Source organism: Podarcis pityusensis (assembly GCF_964106645.2).
Source record: "Podarcis pityusensis genome assembly, chromosome: 9".
Lineage (NCBI taxonomy): Eukaryota > Metazoa > Chordata > Lepidosauria > Squamata > Lacertidae > Podarcis > Podarcis pityusensis.
In genome coordinates this window covers 11,417,098-11,435,233 of record NC_138034.1, presented here as the reverse complement: position 1 = coordinate 11,435,233, position 18,136 = coordinate 11,417,098, and the positions used below count along the sequence as shown (strand labels likewise).

The 18,136-nt window shown below is 43.8% G+C and overlaps 1 protein-coding gene across 3 annotated transcripts in view; it reads right to left on the bottom strand.

Annotated features, from left to right (window-relative positions):
* Nucleotides 1-396: 396 nt before the first annotated feature.
* STIM2 (stromal interaction molecule 2) overlaps nt 397-18,136 on the bottom strand; it is an 88,191-nt gene continuing 70,451 nt past the window's right edge. For all 3 annotated transcript variants that reach the window (XM_081019954.1, XM_081019953.1, XM_081019955.1), the window contains 9 exons: nt 15,051-15,162; nt 14,488-14,603; nt 11,638-11,815; nt 10,587-10,764; nt 7,934-8,101; nt 6,669-6,769; nt 5,750-5,988; nt 2,771-3,005; nt 397-1,834 (listed from right to left, as the gene is read on the bottom strand). In XM_081019954.1, the coding sequence (XP_080876080.1) occupies nt 1,357-1,834; nt 2,771-3,005; nt 5,750-5,988; nt 6,669-6,769; nt 7,934-8,101; nt 10,587-10,764; nt 11,638-11,815; nt 14,488-14,603; nt 15,051-15,162 (1,805 nt within the window). In that variant the 3' untranslated portion in view covers nt 397-1,356. The remainder of the gene's footprint in view (nt 1,835-2,770; nt 3,006-5,749; nt 5,989-6,668; nt 6,770-7,933; nt 8,102-10,586; nt 10,765-11,637; nt 11,816-14,487; nt 14,604-15,050; nt 15,163-18,136) is intronic.

The window sequence follows — 18,136 nt, the reverse complement described above, 5'->3', positions numbered from 1 at the left end:
GCGGAAGGTGCAAGTAGTAGTGTTCTGGTGTGGCATTTGGTTTATGCTAAAAGAAGAACAAATTAAATGAATCAACAGCAAACAAGAAGAGGGGAAGAGAAAGTGTACAAAGCACAAAGCTTATTTGTGTAGCAGTTTGGCATGATATCTAACCGAATCGGGGGGACTTGCTGCAAAAGTAAACATGCTCGACTGACAATTTGTTTCAAAACTGACTATGCCCAATAAGAGGATTTAGTGTTATTAATACTTATGCTCACTCCAATAAAATATATAAAATGAAATACAGGCATCCACAATATAACGGCAAGTACCAGTCATGGCAGGCCATTACCTCTAACAAGCAAGAATTTGGGGGGGTTGGACTGGAATGGCTAAAATCAGAACAAGTCAATGCACAATAATATTTTCAATTTATTATCTTTGCCACAGTACAAATATTCACAAATCAAACATCCGTCGTCTGTCAAAGTATGTAAACAAGTGCCCACAGTTGTCCCTATCCCAGTTTTAAGGTTGTGAATGTCTTAAAAAGTCCTTCAAAATCAAGTTTTGAATTTTGTCATTTGAGAATGGAATCAGGAGCCTCTTCTTTTTATAGTAAGTCTTTTTTTTTTTTAACCATTCAGCCTGTGAAATGCAGTAAAATCACAGTGAAAGCCCTGGATAAACATGATTTTTTACAACAGGACCCAACCCATTAGGTTAATAAATGCATTTAAAGAAGCATTATGTTGGCAAAACGAGGTTCCAGTTCCAGAAATCAATTGTTAGAAATGCTAGCTTCTACATTAAAAACAATTTTAAAAAATAACCATGAACCAACCCATCTCTTCCATCATTTTACAAGTCTAAACAGTTTCACTTGCAAAGATACTTTCCAGTCAGGAAAACAGTAGTGCAATTTAAGTAGTTTTACTTCATTAAAAGTTACTGATGTCCAGTAATGCAAATGCCATAGCTTCTGTGGAAAGATAAGAAGATGCTTCAGTAAACAAGAAAAAACTTTGGCAAGCCCAGACAGGCTTACTAGTCCGTTAAAGCTTGTGTTAAAGTGTTGTGGTGTTTTTTTTTTTAAAAATGGCGTTTTTATATAAACTAAAAAAAAAAAAAAGCAGAAATAAATAGACAAATGACTGTAAACTGTCTTGAAATTAAAAATTTTCAATGACAGCTGGCACAACTTTACCATAAAGTCATTTAAAACAGAAGAGGAATTGACCTAAGAGGTTTTCCTGCTGCGGCATCCAAGCCCAGAAAACAAAGAAAACTACATTCTTAATTTAAAAAAAAGAAAAGAAAAAAGAAAACAACAAGTCTAACGATGCCACGATTGCGCATTTTCCTCCGGCAGCCTCACTTTGACTTCTTCTTAAAGAGGCTTTTTATTTTGGAGGCCTTTTTGTTTCGCTCTCCATTCTGGCAGAGGTCCTGTGGGGTGCTACTTATCCGAGGGACAGCCGAAGTTTCGTGACCCGTTTTGCTTTCGCTGCTGGTGGAGGAACAAGAGGTGTGGCGAGGCTTGGGGACGGGGGCACTGCTGGAGAGCTGGTTCATGCTGCACGACTTCTCCAGAATGCCATTGTACACCTTGTTTGCGGGACTGAAGATCATACTTTTAGTTTCCGTCATGCCAACGCAGTCAGGGGAACCCCTGGAAATATCGGCCGTCAGGGAAGAAGAGTCTCCAGTAGACGACTCTTCCAATGAGAGTTCCTCTCGTGATATTTTCTGAGGTGACAAAGGTTGATATATTTCAAGGCTCGAAGGAGGAGATTGTTTCCTTCCAGAAGAATTTAAGGAGTCACATTCAGAAACTGTATCTTGTACTTCCCTGCAGCAAAGAGGAGACAATTGTAAGGTGTCAGACTGTTCCATTTAAGGATCTCTCTCTCTCTCTCTCTCTCTCTCTCTCTCTCTCTCTCTCCCTCTGTCAATAATCAAATTACCTACTTCATTAAATCTTCCAAATCCTGAGTTTACACACAAACACACACAAAACCTTTACTTGTCAGAAACAAAAACTGCAAATGGCAAGGCCCATCATGAAATAGGTTATTTCCCGTGTCAGATATTCAGGGTCCAAAGAGCGTCCGCAAACTGGAACACTCACTTCCAGGTTTGCAGCATTCGGGAACCAAAACATTCGACTCGCAAGGCGTTCGGCTTCCAAGGTATGCGGAAACAATCAATCTACTCCTTCTGCACTAAAATGATTTTTTAAAAGAGCCAACTCAGTTCTTGTTTATCTGACCCTCCCCAGGATTCATAAAATTATAAAGTTGTGTAACTGCTCACCCCCCCCCCCCAATCTCTCTTCAAAACAAGGCATCAAGCAGTTCACTGCACAGAGACTCTGCTAGCCGAAGATGGCCCTGGCACCACAAGAAACACAGTGCTCAGAACAGTCTCCTCCACTGGCTGCATTGTCAGCCATGACTTCATCACCTCAAGGTCAGATTTCTGTTAGCAGCTTTTATGTCGGGAATGCCCTTGTAGACCGTGCCAAGTGTAGCCGCCTGCCTGCTGTAACAGACGAGTCTCTAAGGGCACATTAAATCTGCATTTCAAGCCCTGAATACCTTGCATCTTGCATACCACAGAGGGCACAGGGGAGTTAACAGTCTTATCGCAATCTTCCAGATCTAAACGGAAAAGATCCTTTGCAAATCCTTCTGGTGTGTCCAAGTCTGGACAGCGAGGGCACATAGACACTTCATGGAACTAGCTCTAACCGAAACCGCCATGCTAGCGTCCCCAGTGCCCATACCATTGCTTGTCAGCAGTGAAGTAAATTGCCTCTTCCTCCTCTTCTGTACGGTAAGCAGCGGGGCAGCTGGACACAGAAAGGATGTCTGGATCTGCAGAGTGCAAAGTAGCTTGGGCGTGGGGAGGATGCGGTGTTTGTGCTGTGTGTTGCGACTGCGGAGACGACGGCATGACGCTTCGCCGGGAGCGACACATGCTACTGCTCCTTGCTAAGGTGCTCGTTTTCACGACGGACCCTGAAAACGACAAAACAATGTTATTGAAAAATCAACCAGCTGCTCTAAGTTATCAACCGAGCCGTTACTCTGTTCCAGGCAGGCAGAATTTGCAAATAGTCCTATCTGCACGAGCCCACAAATGATTTTGAGTAGAAGCAGCAGCAACCATAGACTTCATTTTAATCTTGAATAATATATCCTTCCTTCCTTCCTATTAATCCATACTTAAAATACATCAGCAAAAGAGACTGGCAAGGGCAAGGCAGGTGTAAAACTGACCTCCACTTGACGGAATTTCACAGAAGGCTCAGTTATCATTTTGAAGTCTTACTGGAGAAGGTCACAAGGGAAGTCACAAACTTATGATGTTGGCAGCAACACCTGACTCAAATATTTAACAGGAATCTGTAACATCTCACTAAATGTATTATGATCAATGGGATGGATGGAGAGGAATTCTATGAACATCATCTATTCATTTTAAAGGTTTATTTTTTAAAAGCTTTAGCAAGAGTGCCCACCAAGAAAAACTGTATCTGTGAAATGAGCCTTAGGTTACCTATGATATCTGAAACAGTATCAAAGGAGCTGTGGAAAACAGTTAAAATGTGAACCAAAAAACAACTTCAAAATTGATTGACTGTCCAGTTGAAGAGTGTTGCTGATTAGATGATGGGACTTCAGGATATTGTTCAGGCCCGGATCAACCTGATCACAGTTGTGCTATGCTCTGTGAGTGCAGCTTTCTCCCAACTGAAGCTGAGAGTGCTTGAGGACCAGGACATTCGCAGGTAAACCAAAATGCTTGCTTACAAAGCTATTGTACTACAAACTTTCCTGTACACTTGTGAAACATAGACCACTTCTAAACACCATCAACTCCTCGAAAGAGTCCATCAACGGTGTCTCCAAAAAATTTTACGTATCACTTGGGAAGACTAATGGCAGTGTACTGGAAGAAGCAAAGATCACCAGTGTCGAAGCAATGGTTCTTCAACATCAACTTTGTTGGACTGGTCATGTTGTGCAGATGCCCGATTATCATTTTCCAAAGCAACTACTCTATTCCCAAGTTAAGAATGCTAAGTGTAATGTCAGTGGACAGCAAGAGAGGTTTAAAGATGCTCTCAAGGCAAATCTAAAAAAAAATCTAAAAAAATGTAGTATAAACACCGACAACTGGGAATCACTGGCCTGCGAGCGCTACAACAGCCTTTATCAAAGGTGTCATGGACTTTGAAGAAGCACGAACTCAGGACAAAAGGGAGGAATGAGCTAAGAGGAAGGCACGTTTGGCAAACCCTCACAGTGATCAACTCCTGCCTGAAAAACCTATGTCCACACTATGGAAGGACGTGTGGATCCAGAATTGGCCTCCACAGCCACTTATGGACAGATTGTTAAGACCACGTTCATGGAAGACTATCTTACTCGGGTACGAGTGACTGCCAAAGAAAAAGATGATGTTGCCCTCTGCAAATATCAGCAATTACATCAGATGTAAACCAAACCAAAATAATTTTCAACTGCTGCAGATCAGAAGCAGAGTGGTTTGTTTTGTTTTGTTTTTTTTAAAAGGCTTTATCAGTAAAATCAAACAGCCCTCAGAATCTCAAAAGGTTAGGGCGGCAGTAGAGGGAAACAATTGTTTTGCCAGCCATAGAAATGAAAAGTTTGGTGGGGGGAATGTGATACAGGTTTTGAAGAAAAGATGTCTACAATCAGCTCTGAAAATGAAGTTTAAAAGGAACAGCATTAAAAATGCCCTCCTCTGCACAGCAGAACCCTAGTAAGACTCTTAATCTCTGAGACACTCTCCCCTTTCAGGCTTCCCAGAAACAAGAGCGCCCAACAAGCAGCTTTCTGTTGCAACTTCCAAATGAGAGCCCTTTCTTTTATTTCCTACAAAAGCAGAAAGGAGAAAGCTCCATCCACAAAGCCAGCATTTCGAGGCTGCCTGCGAGAGAGAAAGCAGCTCTTTAAGCCCCACACTGTGCACAAAGAAGCACAGTGCTAAAATTTGAAACCCTGAGCATGTGGCTGTTCTTTTCTCCTTTTTTGGGAAACTAGCGGCTGGGAAGGGAGAGCTTCCGGCTCTTTCCAGGAAGCAAGCCTCCAGAGTCCCATTTCCCCTCTGCCTTTTAAATGGGAAGAGCTGGACTCGACTAAAAGAGCACACCTTCTCTGCTTCCTTCCTGGAAGAACATGTTTTGTTTTCAAAAGATTCCCTCCCAGTGGATTTTTCATTCCTATAAATATAATTCACTCTCAGTTTCAAAGCTCTTATACTGTCCATTATGTGGGATGTAAATGGATGTAAGTAAACCTTACATCATTACTTTCTAAAAGAAGACTGTTGTGTCATTCTTTAACAGGAAGAATCCAATCTGGACAAGCCAGACTGGACTGCTTAACTCAAATGGTTCTAACGAATCCATCAGCTAGCTTCCTGCTATGTACAAGGGAATGTGCTCTCCTACTAGCTCACTAGCGTGAGTGAAGAAGGATAATACTTAATCAATATATCATCTCCTACTATCCTCAACATTCCCACACATTAAACAGCTGGGGTTCCATATGCCAAATGTTTCTGCTTTTCCATATTTCCTAGCATCTTTGTTCTGCTGAATCTTGCTAACCCCTCTGACCCATCGCTTCATTTGGTATTTCATTTTGCCAATACTTCTAATGGTTGTAGTTATTTGCCAAACTCCTGTGTATCTCCAGGCATTCAGTGTCTTCTTAGATATACGGCCACATACCATGAAACTGAGAAACGATAGGAGGAGTGTCTTCGTCAAGGTCATCTACACCCCCGGCAATTGGATACGGCGGGATGGAAACTCGTGGCATTACCACCCAACTATGATCAGAGTAAAGTGATGAAGTCAGACTCGGTAATCCTGAGTTATGTGCTATCTGGAAGCCACAGATCTTCTCAATCTGCTGCCATCGGTAGAGTCGCTCTCTCAAACAAGTGGTTAATTCAGAAAGTGCTTTCCTAGGAAACAACAGAAGTTTGCGTTTGTTTGGGGGGGGTTTCCTCTCCAAATTATGCATTTGGGGATATTTATGATCAGCCATATTAATGTATACAGTACTATCGTTCTTCGGGAGCTACAAACAAACAAACAGTTACATTATAGAATCTGGTATTTTCAATTTAAAATGCAGCCCACATTAAAAGGTCAAAAAAAGGTAAAGGACCCCTGGACGGTTGAATCCAGTCAAAGGCAACTATGGGGTTGTGGGGCTCATTTCGCTTTCAGGCCGAGGGAGCCGGCATTTGTCCATAGACAGCTTTGAAGGTCATGTGGCCAGCATGATTAAACCGCTTCTGGCGGAGCAGGACACAGCGGCGGAAACCAGAGAAGCACACGGAAACGCCGTTTACCTTCCTTCCGCAGCGGTACCTATTTATCTACTTGCACTGGCGTGCTTTTGAACTGCTAGGTTGGCAGGAGCTGGGACAGGACAATGGGAGCTCACTCCATCGCAGGGATTCAAACTGCCGACCTTCTGATCACCAAGCCCAAGAGGCTCTCTGGTTTAGACCACAGTGCCACCAGCATCCCAATTTAAAAAAATAAAAATCTTAACATTAAAATATTGAGCACTACAGTATCAACCAAGTTTATGCATTGAGCACAAGGGGCATCACCCACTAGGCAGTTCTCTTACTTTGCTTCCAGAATCTTGTGGTCCACTTCATCGAGAGAAGAGCTGTGTGCAACATGTAATGTCCCAAAGACGGTACTTCTCTTTTTCTTAATCTTTTCTGCCTATTATTAAAAAACAAATATGAAGCCAAGTTTACATATACAGTGCAATGGGTAAAGAGAAATATATACCTTTTTTATTTAACCGATAGGATTTGGGAGACGTTACGAGGTTAAACTATAGTGACTCAAACTATAGTGACTATCTCAAGGCAAATCTAAAAAAAAAAATGTAGTATAAACACCAGCAACTGGGAAACACTGGCCTGCAAGCGCTCCAGCTGGAGAACAGCCTTTACCAAAGGTTTGAAGACGTTCAAACTCAGATCGAAAGGGAGAAACATGCTAAGAGGAAGGCACGCTTGGCAAACCCTCACCATGATCAACTCCCACCCGGAAACCTATGTCCCCACTGTGGAAGGATGTGTGGATCCAGAATTGATCTCCACACTCACTTATGGACTCACTGTTAAAACTGTGTTTATGGAAGACACTCTTACTTGGCTACAAGTGATCACCGGAGGAGGAGGAGGAGGAGGAGAGGATGAAAAAGAAGAAGAAAACGATAGTGACCTAGGAATAGCATATCCAAAGAGACATGCTGTCCTATCACAATCTCTAAAATAGAACAAAAACTCCCTTAAGGTTTCCCATCTTTACATAAGCGAGAACAGCTAGGGGCATAGTCAAAGGTATTCTCAACAGGTAACTCCACAACTATGAAACTCCCCCAAACCAGAGACACGCCAAAAGTGTCTTTTTAAGGTGAGATTAGCATTCATTTATTTCTTTTATTAAAATGCTTTATGAACTGCCTTTAAACACAATTTGCAGATATTGCGTTAATCTGAGTAACTTATGTTTGCTGCCTCAAAGGGTATCGATCCTGGACTTTAAGCCAAAGCACAAAGTTATAAAACGTAAAACATGTAAAGCTGGGCTGAACTCAGAAAACTGTGGGCAGGCTAGAATAGAGTAGCAGGAGCAGCTGCCCGGGGCACAGCTCTTAGGAGGGCGGCGATACAGTAGCAGGAACAAAATGAGACAAAAATGTGATGCCCCAGAGTTGTAACTGTCCTTTTTGCTCAAAACTTAAACTTGCAGGAGGCAAGGGTACACACACATACATCTAGTTGCAAACCCACATCCCGAATTGTATTAGTTCAGTGATGAAATCAACAGAGTGCACACTGCTTTTGATTGCGAGGGCTCAAAAATGAACAATACCTCATCCTTGGCAATTGCCAATTGCATTTCTGCATTTTGTCTCTTAATGTTGTAGTACTGCACTTCCACTTCGTGCGTGAGCTGGAGCCATTTCTGCAGCGCATCAGGAACAGACCAATTGCTTCTCAGTTCAAACTCCTTCTCGGCCTTTTTTAAGGCCATGCGGACCTAGTTGTCAGAAGAAATATGCAAAGATATTGAGACACCTAAGCCTGAAGTGTAAAAATGTTTTTAAAACAGCTTTTGCCCCTTAACACTTTGCATCAACGCTGAGTCACTGAGTATTACTATATAATATGGTTGGTTGGTTGATTAATTGATTAATCAACTAAAATAGATTTTTTAAGATGTTCCAGATAGAAGATTTCGGAATTTCTCAGGATTAAAGTAATTAATTTAAAAACACCACTACATGCAGAAATTATAGGTGGTGGACCCCATATTTAAAGAGGCATTTGTTTACTCATGCAAAAGAGAGAAAGCCTTATCTAAGGTGTTGGCTACTGTGGTGTGTGCATCATCTTAGTACCAAAGGCACACTTTATTCTTTTCAGGACTAGTGCTTTTATTTATACAAATTTAAAGGTAAAGGTAAAGGTACCCCTGCCCGTCAGGGCCAGTTGTGACCAACTCTGGGGTTGCACGCTCATCTCGCTCAAGAGGCTGGGAGCCGGCGCTGTCCGAAGACACTTCCGGGTCACATGGCCAGCGTGACGAAGCTGCATCTGGTGAGCCAGCACCAGCGCCGCACACGGAAACGCCGTTTACCTTCGCGCTAGAAAGCAGTCCCTATTTCTCTACTTGCACTTAGGGGTGCTTTCAAACTGCTAGGTGGGCAGGAGCTGGGACCGAACGACGGGAGCTCACCCTGCCGCGGGGATTCGAACCGCCGACCTTTCGATCAGCAAGTCCTAGGCTCTGTGGTTTAACCCACAGCGCCACTCGCGTCCCTACAAATTTATATAGCTTTAATTGCAGGATGAATAAATTAAAACTCATATGAGTAATTTCTCTGGGTAAGACCCCTTGAACATAAGCCCTATCATACTAAAGAAGAATGGCAACTTAAACTGATGGAATATGCACAACTTGCAGACCTAACACAAAGAATAAGAGAACGTTTAAAGAAGATTGGAAAATGTTTATTGAATATATGGAGGAAAATTGTGTTTATTTGAAAACGTGGGCAGCATTAAGATAAATTCAACAGTGTACTGTAAATAAGTTTTGATAGATCCAATAATAGAATACCAGATGGTTCAGTTTATATAAAATATTCAGGGATTTATGTGATGCAAAATGAACCATGGACAGAGAAGAAGGGAAGTCACTGATATTTTAAGGTTGTTTAAATGAATATTCTAAAATGTAAAACAGGAAAATCAATAAAATTGTGAAGATAAGCCCTATCAGTGTCCTTGAACAAATGCGGTGTTTCAGTTTTCTTTCCCTATTATTTCTTTAGACTGCATGTGGGTGATCTGCAGCCTGCAGGCAGCCCTTGGGCACCCATGGGTGTAGCCCCCAAGCCTCCAGGGGACACACCCACTTTCCACACTGCTCATTCATCAGCTGCACCGTGGGGAAAAGATTCCTGTTCCTGCAATGCTGAACAGCAATGAGGTGACAATTTCAGCTGCATCAGGATTGCTGGGAAGTGCAGGTTAAGCCTTGGGACACCCCGGGGATGCTAATACAACTAGGGAGTGGAATATTAAAGTCTGTGAGTGTGTGTGCCAGTTAGTGTGAAAGAGAGAAAGAGAAATAGAGTGAGAGAGTGGGGGAGCTGTGTGTGGAGCCAAGCTGTTACTCCAAAGGTAAAGGGACCCCTGACCATTAGGTCCAGTCGTGCCCGACTCTGGGGTTGTGGTGCTCATCTCGCTTTATTGGCCGAGGGAGCCGGCGTACAGCTTCCGGGTCATGTGGCCAGCATGACTAAACCGCTTCTGGCGAACCAGAGCAGCACACAGAAACGCCGTTTACCTTCCCGCCGGAGCGGTACCTATTTATCTACTTGCACTTTGACGTGCTTTCGAACTGCTAGATGGGCAGGAGCAGGGACCGAGCAACAGGAGCTCACCCCGTCGCGGGGATTTGAACCGCCAGCCTTCTGATTGGGAAGTCCTAGGCTTTGTGGTTTAACCCGCAGCGCCACCAGCGTCCCTGTTACTCCAAAGTGTATAGTTAAAAAGAGGGCTACCAGAGGAACTTTTAAGTGTATAGATGCAGAGCTGCAAATTCAACTCCCCTTGCAATATGATACGGGGAGGGATATTCCTGATGGTGTGGAAGAAAAAAGGGGGAAAGAGGAGGAGGAGGACATGGTGAGTGGAGTGGGGTTGGGTGGCAATGCTTCTAATTCTTCTACTTAGTGTATGTGTGGGGTTTTGTGTCAGCATCACTTGATGAAGCTGGGCACCTACAGTGTACAGCTCAAAGGCTCCAGTTCTGACTATTTCCTTTTACTGATTGTTACATTTCTCTACCAGTTTCAGCTTTGTATGTCTAAACTACCTTTCTGGAATTGATCTCAGTTTGCTTCTCTCATTTACGATTTCATCGTGTCCCCTGCTCCAATGCTACAGTGCCATTAAGTGGCTGGAAAAGGTACAACTCTGCGTGGGCTGAGATGGTAGATTTTATTTGCAAATACCTGCACCAGCTCCTCTTCTGCATATTTAAGCCTGCTGAGTTCACATTCAGCTCCTTCCCTCAACTCTCTCAGCCGACAGGCTTCCCGTTTTGCATCGCTGATTTCATCCATCATCTTGCGCTCCAGGTTTTGCTTTTCCACAGCAACAGTCCGATTTTCCTCCTGTGCTTTTTCAAGCCTTCAAAGTAGACATTTTTTTTCCACAAGTTAATAGTGTTTGTTCAGTTCCGTTCATGCCTCAATTGATTGGACAAATAATTTAAGCTACTCTGTGGCATCACCAAGCGACATGTCACTAAACCTCTCAATATGTGTGAAAAGAACACCAGAGGGTTACCTGTCTCTCTCAACAAACTTAGATATGCTTTCTGTCAAGTTACGATGCTAAGATTCAGGACCGCAATACCTCAAGAACCGCCTTTTTCCATATGAACCTTCCCAGACCCCGAGATCATCTTTTGAGGCCCTCCTTTGTGTGCCTCCTCCTTGAGAGGTCCAGAGGGTGGCAACATGAGGACAGGCCTTCTCTGCAGTGGCTCCCCATTTGTGGAAAATCTCCCCAAGGGAAGTTTGCCTGGTGCCTTCATTATGCACCTTTAGGAGCCAGGCAAAAACATTCCTTTTTATCCAGGCCTTTGGTTGATCCGATTTACATCCTATGCCCTTTTTAAAATGTGGCCCTTTTCACAGGGTGTGTGTGTGTGTGTGTTATTGGGTTGTTGTTTTTATTCTGATTATATATGTTGTGATCTTTTCTGCGAACCGCCCTGAGACCTCCGGGTATAGAGCAATATATAAACTCAATAAATAACAATAATAAGGCAAGGACATTCAGATTTGTGAAGAACATCAGAACTCATACATTAACAGGAATGTTGGTGTAGTTTAGTGGCTAAATGTAACTTGAGTAGTCTCCTCGTCATACATCACCTTAATCATGAATTCACTACATGGAACAGGCAAAGTCCTGCAATATTTTCACACTAAATGGCCTTTCAAGGCTGTCATAAGGATGCTGAATACCCTAAAGTATTGTCTGTTTTTTACGTACCTCTCTTGCAAATCGCACAGACTCTGTTCTGCTGTTTGAAGGCTTTCTAAATCTTTCATCATTTTTGTCATATGCTCTTTCGAAGTCTTGTTCTGAGTATAAGCAAACCAGCAGCCGCCGACGCCGATCACTATAGAAATGGTGAGGATGAAATCTTTCATCCAGTTGTGAGGCGGTCCTGAAAAATGCAGTTGTACGTGAGTTAAAGAGATAGATCATCTAACAAGATTGGGCTGATTTGGATACAATGCCAAACCAGGGTTTAGTGCTACACAAGCTGCAACAAGCCATGAGCCCATACGCTCCCCTCCAGCATGGCTCTGTGAGTTCAGAAACTTCCACTTCCATTTTAGGTCGACTAGTTTGTCGAAGTTAAAAAAAAAATTACAAGCTGCAGTTAATCTTAAGTATGGTTAGTGCTCAGCATAATTTTTTCCCCTCTCTCTCCTGGCAACATGTCTGCACATGTGTCTTAAAGAAGAGTCGCTGTAATCCTGAAAGGGTCAAACCAAGTTAAATTAAGCTGGCTTGTTTTCACTAATCATGCCTAAGATTAACTGCAGCAGCAGTAGAAAACACGTGGTGCCGAGAAAAAGGTTGGTGTGCAGCGTTCTTTGGTGCAGCCAGTGATTTTTTCTGACAAAACATTCCAGAAAGGAGTACCAACATCTTTGCTTGGGATGCCACTGCTGCCTGCTAGCCTTTGCCTGCCCTGGGGCTTACTTAAAAAAACAAAAAAGTTCAGGGGGGGGGGAGGAGCAATGAAGTTATCATCATATGGCTGCCACAGCCTTCTTAAAAGGAGCAAGTGCCTCCTTCATCCCATGCTAGCTGGAGATATGGGGGAAGTGGCTGGGGATGTTCCTGCAAACTCAGGCTGCCACTGCCTGCCAGCCAGCCACAAGTACCTCTTTCACTCCATGCTGGGGTTTTTTTATTATTATTTTTAAAAAAGGTTAGGGTGGAGCAGTGGGATCCTCACACACTCAGGCTGCTGTTGTCTGCCATCGATGTGGAACTGGTGGCAGGTGCTTCCTCTGCCCGAGGGAAGGCCTTTTTCTGAAGGAGGGGCTATGTATGAGAGAGGAAGAGATGTATTTTGTGATATTTGGTGGGAGGGAGAGTTCTATACGTTGTCTGTGCGAATGAGAGAGAAAAGGAGGCATGCATGTGAGGTCTCCTAGGGAGAGAGGTACATCTGGACAGAGAGGAAGAGATCTATGTGCGGCCTGTGTGTGAGAGAGAAGGGGGAGCTATGTGTGCATTTGTGGCGTGTGGGACAAAGAGAAGGAATTATATCTGTGAAGTGCATGTTTGTGAGTTGCATAGGGAGATGGGCATGTATTTGTGCTCTGAGTACATGCATGCGCTCGGTGTAAAAAAAAAAAAAAGAGGTAAAGGTACAGGATCCCTAGACGTTTAAGTCCAGTCAAAGGTCACTATAGGGTTGCCCATCTCGCTTTCAGGCCGAGGGAGCCGGCGTTTGTTCACAGACAGCTTTCCAGGTCATGTGGCCAGCAGAACGAAACTGCTTCTGGTGCAACGGAACACCGTGACGGAAACCAGAGCACACAGAAATGCTGCTTACCTTCCCGCTGCAGCGGTACCTATTTATCTACTTGCACAGGTGTGCTTTCGAACTGCTAGGTTGGCAGGAGCTGGGACAGAGCAATGGGAGATCACTCTGTTGCGGGGATTCAAACCGCTGACCTTCTGATTAGAAAGCCCAAGAGGCTCAGTTTTTTAGACCACAGTGCCACCCACTCCCCATGTGCTCTGTGTGCGCATCAGAGGTAAGAGGGAATGCGGCTGGCCATCTTGGGTCCCCCCCCCACCGGTAGTGGGGAATGCTGCCTGTTGTTATTAGATAACCTCTCTCTCTCTCCCTCCCTCTCATTTTCTCGGGGTTTGGGTTGGGTGTAGTATCATTGGCATGGTGGGTGTGTAAAAGCAACATTGTGTGATTGCCACAAACAGGAGCAGCAGAGCACTGCACTAACTTCTCGTGGCAAGCATGAGGTGGAGGAAAAGTCAAAGAGAAATGTCCTTGGCACCAATCGTGATTTTTAATTCTTTCTAATAAATGCCATCCATAAAATGTCAAATTTCAATTAAAAAGTTGATACTAAAATACAAAATGAAAATGTGTACCACAAATTCAGTAGAGAAGGGGGAGGGGCATAGAAAGAAGGGCTGGGTGGGATCTAGACATTTTTCAATTTATCAAGGTATGAGTACCATTGTGGTGGTGGTGTTATTTTTATTAGGTATTTTGTGGTTTTATATCTTGATTTTATTCTGTGAACGACCCTGAGGCCCCCGGGTATACAAATAATAATAATAATTTTTACACCCCCCCCCCCCAAAAAAGGTTAATTCAGAATTTGACAGCCCACTTGCCATTTCCTTTCACTTAAAAACAAGCAAATGAAATGATGGTTTGCATCTACAGTTTGTCTGAAACAAGGCAGCTTCAAACCACGCAATGAAACTGGTTTGCTATAATCAGATGACTCATAGTTTAGGATTTAGATGTAATGCTAAATTGTGGTTCATCTAAAGCAAGAAGTGAAAGCTTCCTAACTCCTTATGACTGCACTAGAGGATAAAATAGCACACAAATCCAAGACTTACCTAGGCTTATTCCTGTCCTGATCAACCATGGTTTATTTTTATACTCAAAACACACCCGCTGAAGGATACCCACAATAGTATCATTGGGCATATCCCTCAGAGGAATTAGCTAGCCTAAATATTAATGTAAATCACAGTTCAACAGAACAATTCTTTCTGCTAGCAGTTTAAAGGTGTGTATGTGGGGAGGAGGCAGAGAGAGGAAATAATACTAACGTGTGAGAGGTCCAAATAAGACAACATCCAAGGCCTTCAGTTGTAGTTTCTGCCGGTGGCTCCGATCAATTATTTTCAACTGAGAGATCATAAATGCGGCTTCATTAACTGCTATCCTGTACACAATAAAGCAGGGATTTTATGTTCCTTGTCCTGAGAGCAACTGTTAGAGACACAACTAAAAATGCAGATTCTATTGTGTGCAGTAACTCAAAGTCACTGAGAAATAGATTATGTTGTGTGGTTTATCAAATTTCATGTACAACACTAAACCAGGGATGGTAGATTTTAATGTACCAAACTAACATCAAGTTTGGCATTAACAGAATGTCTTTGTTTAAACCAATATAGCATGAAACTATACAGAACTGAATGACTTTGTCAGTTTAAGTGCAATAATGTACCATCAAAAAGGCAGATTTCTTAGGCTAACAATGTTTCAGATGTAAGAAATGTTTAATCTTAATGTTTAATATATTTCACTAAGCATGATCTGCACAGAGAGCCCGACACTGCAGGAGCACCCAAAAAGGTACAAAACTTAGCAAGGCTGAAAAATTCACCTTGGCAATGTTGTTCCTTTGACGTTATTTTCTCTGAAAGTCTTCTCATACTGAGGGAGTTCAACAAATTCTACCAGCCACTGAAGAGTCTCCTCCTGCGTCCAGTTGTGAACTACAACACAAACACAAATACTATTTTACACTGGCTAGATTATCAAGAATGAAAGCAACCGTACAAATAAAAAAGCAATGGCAAGTTATTGGCAGGTTCGCCGTCTTCATCATGTGCTCATCCAAGTCAAGATTACAGAAAGATTATCAAGAAGTAATTCTTAAAAATATTTCATTATTAAAAATTCCATGGCATGATTGAAAAAGAAAAGGTCTTGTGACTAGTGAAGTGTACACAGAGTTCTTGATCCTGTTATTCTTCAACTCATACTGTGGAACAAAGCGGATGCAAACAGGTTGTATACCCACATAAGGGAAGATCTCTACTCGAGTTTCGTAGAACATCATGTGGGTCCATGATATTTTGGTGACACAGAGAGCATGCTAGTTGGGCAATGAGAAAATTAAAGAAAGCAACATACAAATCCTAAAATACTACTGATAATTAAAACTTAAAAATACAGTACCATATAGACTGGTATCAATCTCAATTTCAACCATGTTGCTCCTTAAATATAATAATAATAATAATAATAATAATAATAATAATAATAATATAGTCACTCTGGGTGGCTGCCAACAGAATATTAAAAACACGATAAAACATCAAATATAAAAAAATTCCTAAACAGAGCTGCCTTCAGGTATCTTCTAAAAGTCAGATAGTTGTTTGTTTCTTTGACATCTGGTGAGAGGGTGTTCCACAGGGATGGGTGCCACTACCGAGAAGGCCCTCTGCCTGGCTCCCTGTAACCTCGCTTCTCGCAGGGAGGGAACCGCCAGAAGGCCCTTGGCGCTGGACCTCAGTGTATCCAAAATGAACAAAGAGGAGCAACCAGCAGGCTCATAAGAACTCCAAAGTCTCAGAAGACAACACTTTGAAGTCCATTCACCTTCCCAGCCAAACCCAACACTGACTGAGCATGCTCAGTGGGTAAGGCGAGAGAGAAAAGGGGAATGGTACGGGGTGGCTCCACAGACGAAGCCTGCACAGAAGCATTCCACACTGCAACGTTTTGCATCCGCTAATCGCCTACATAACAAAACAATTAAAATGCCCAGTGTTCACCCAGCTAAAGGGTTTATCTTTATCTTCCCATGCAACGCTTATTAATGTGAAAGCTAGTGGCTTGGCTGGGATAAGGCTCTCTACGTTCAAGACCTTGCAGACAAGAAAGCACAATCGCTTAAATATAGAAGGAACCGTAACCTTGGCCTCAGCTGACAGCTTTAGGAACTGCATGATGCCATCACAACAAGCTAGTAACATTCTCACTGGAATACTAAGAGTGCTTTTAACATGCCAAAGTGCTTGCTCCCACCCGGCGCAATCTATTCTTTTCTTTCTTTCAAAAAGAAGGGCATTCTTGTTTCATGATTCACGAACCGCCAGATGATAACCGTCCTCATGGCAGAGGAAACCAAAGTCAGCCTTAAAAATACCTAGGCTCAGAGCCATAGCTAGGTGATCTTGCACCCCTGGCAGAACTGTCCAGATTGCACCCCCTAGCCATGGACAAATTAACTCTTCTTTCCACCTCTCCTCCAACCCCCAACCCCCATTCAATTCACCCTCTATTTAAAACCATTTCTTATGAGGCAATAATCAATATTTATGTTTATGGACATATTTTTAGCCGATTTTGCGGGGGGGGCATTGGCTGCGCCCCTGGCAGGGGCCCACCTCACCACCCCCTAGCTGCGGCCCTGCCTAGGCTAATAAACGAGATCAGTTTACACTGTCTGGCGAAGACAAAGGATGAGAGGCACAGCTGAACTTCCTGGAGGGGAGAATTCCAGAACTGGGCTGCGGCCACAGAAAAGACTCTTACATGTCCTGTCCAGCTAAGCATCAATGCAGAGAAGGGGCATTCCTTCAGGTATCCCAGTCTGAAGCAATTTAGGGCATTATAAGCAATAATTAACACTTTGAATTGTGCTGAGAAACATATTGGTAACTGTCAGGGGTTCAGGAGCAGAGGCAAGGGCAAGGGAGGAAACAGAGAGCGAGGGAGAGGAGGCAGAAGAAAAGATGAGTGATGACGATGACCCGAGATCTCCGAGTCTTTCCAGTGAATCAGAAGATTCACAGAAAGGAGCACCAGTGGCCAGGGCAAGGGGGGAGCCTAGGGGGACACCCCAGGAAGATAGAGCCAGAGGGGACTCAGAGGGGAGCAGTTGGAAATCAGGACCAGCGTCACCGCCAGAGAGCAGGGAAGAGGAAGGGCGCCAGGGATCAAGCGCTGGCAGCTCACAACAGGGGGGAGGGCACGAGTCAGGAGTGGCCACACCTCCATCGGGGAGCGAAGAAACGGTCAGACGGAAGGTGGAAGGTTGGGCGCGCGTGCCAAGTTCAAATGCACAGGAAAGTGGCGCAGTAGGCAGCCCGGAAAGGGAGCCAGGTCCTAAAGCCCGCCGAAAGGAGGGAGAAGAGTCAGGGGGGTCAGCGTCAGAGGAATCCCGGAAGGAAGAGACCCCGGGGGGCAGAGGGACCCAGAGAAGAACAGTCAGGCGGAAAAGGTGGAGCAAGGCTAGGATATTAAGTTGGTGTACAAGGGGCGGAGACTCAGATGGAGCTTCGCCGATCTAACCATGAGACGTAGAGTTGCACGCAGCAGCTTGAGAATGGAAACTGTAACTCAATAAAGACTTTTATTTAATGATCGCTGGCTAGCGTGATCCTCTGTGAGCTAGGATCTGGAAGCAGCTCTGACAGTAAGCTCCATCTGCAGATTGTGGGCATCTACGTCCTCGCGGAGAGGAGAGAAAGCGGGTGCCTACTAGCGAGCTCACGAACGGCAGACAACATGACGGCCGAACAGCAGATAGTGGAACTCAGAGAAGCAGTGACACGACTGAATGCCGAGGCTCTTGCATCCAGGAAGAGAGAGGAGGACGCAGCTGCCGCCTACAGGGATCTCCAGGTCAGGTTGGAAGTGCTTACGAAGCAAGGGCAACTGACACCCAAACCGGAG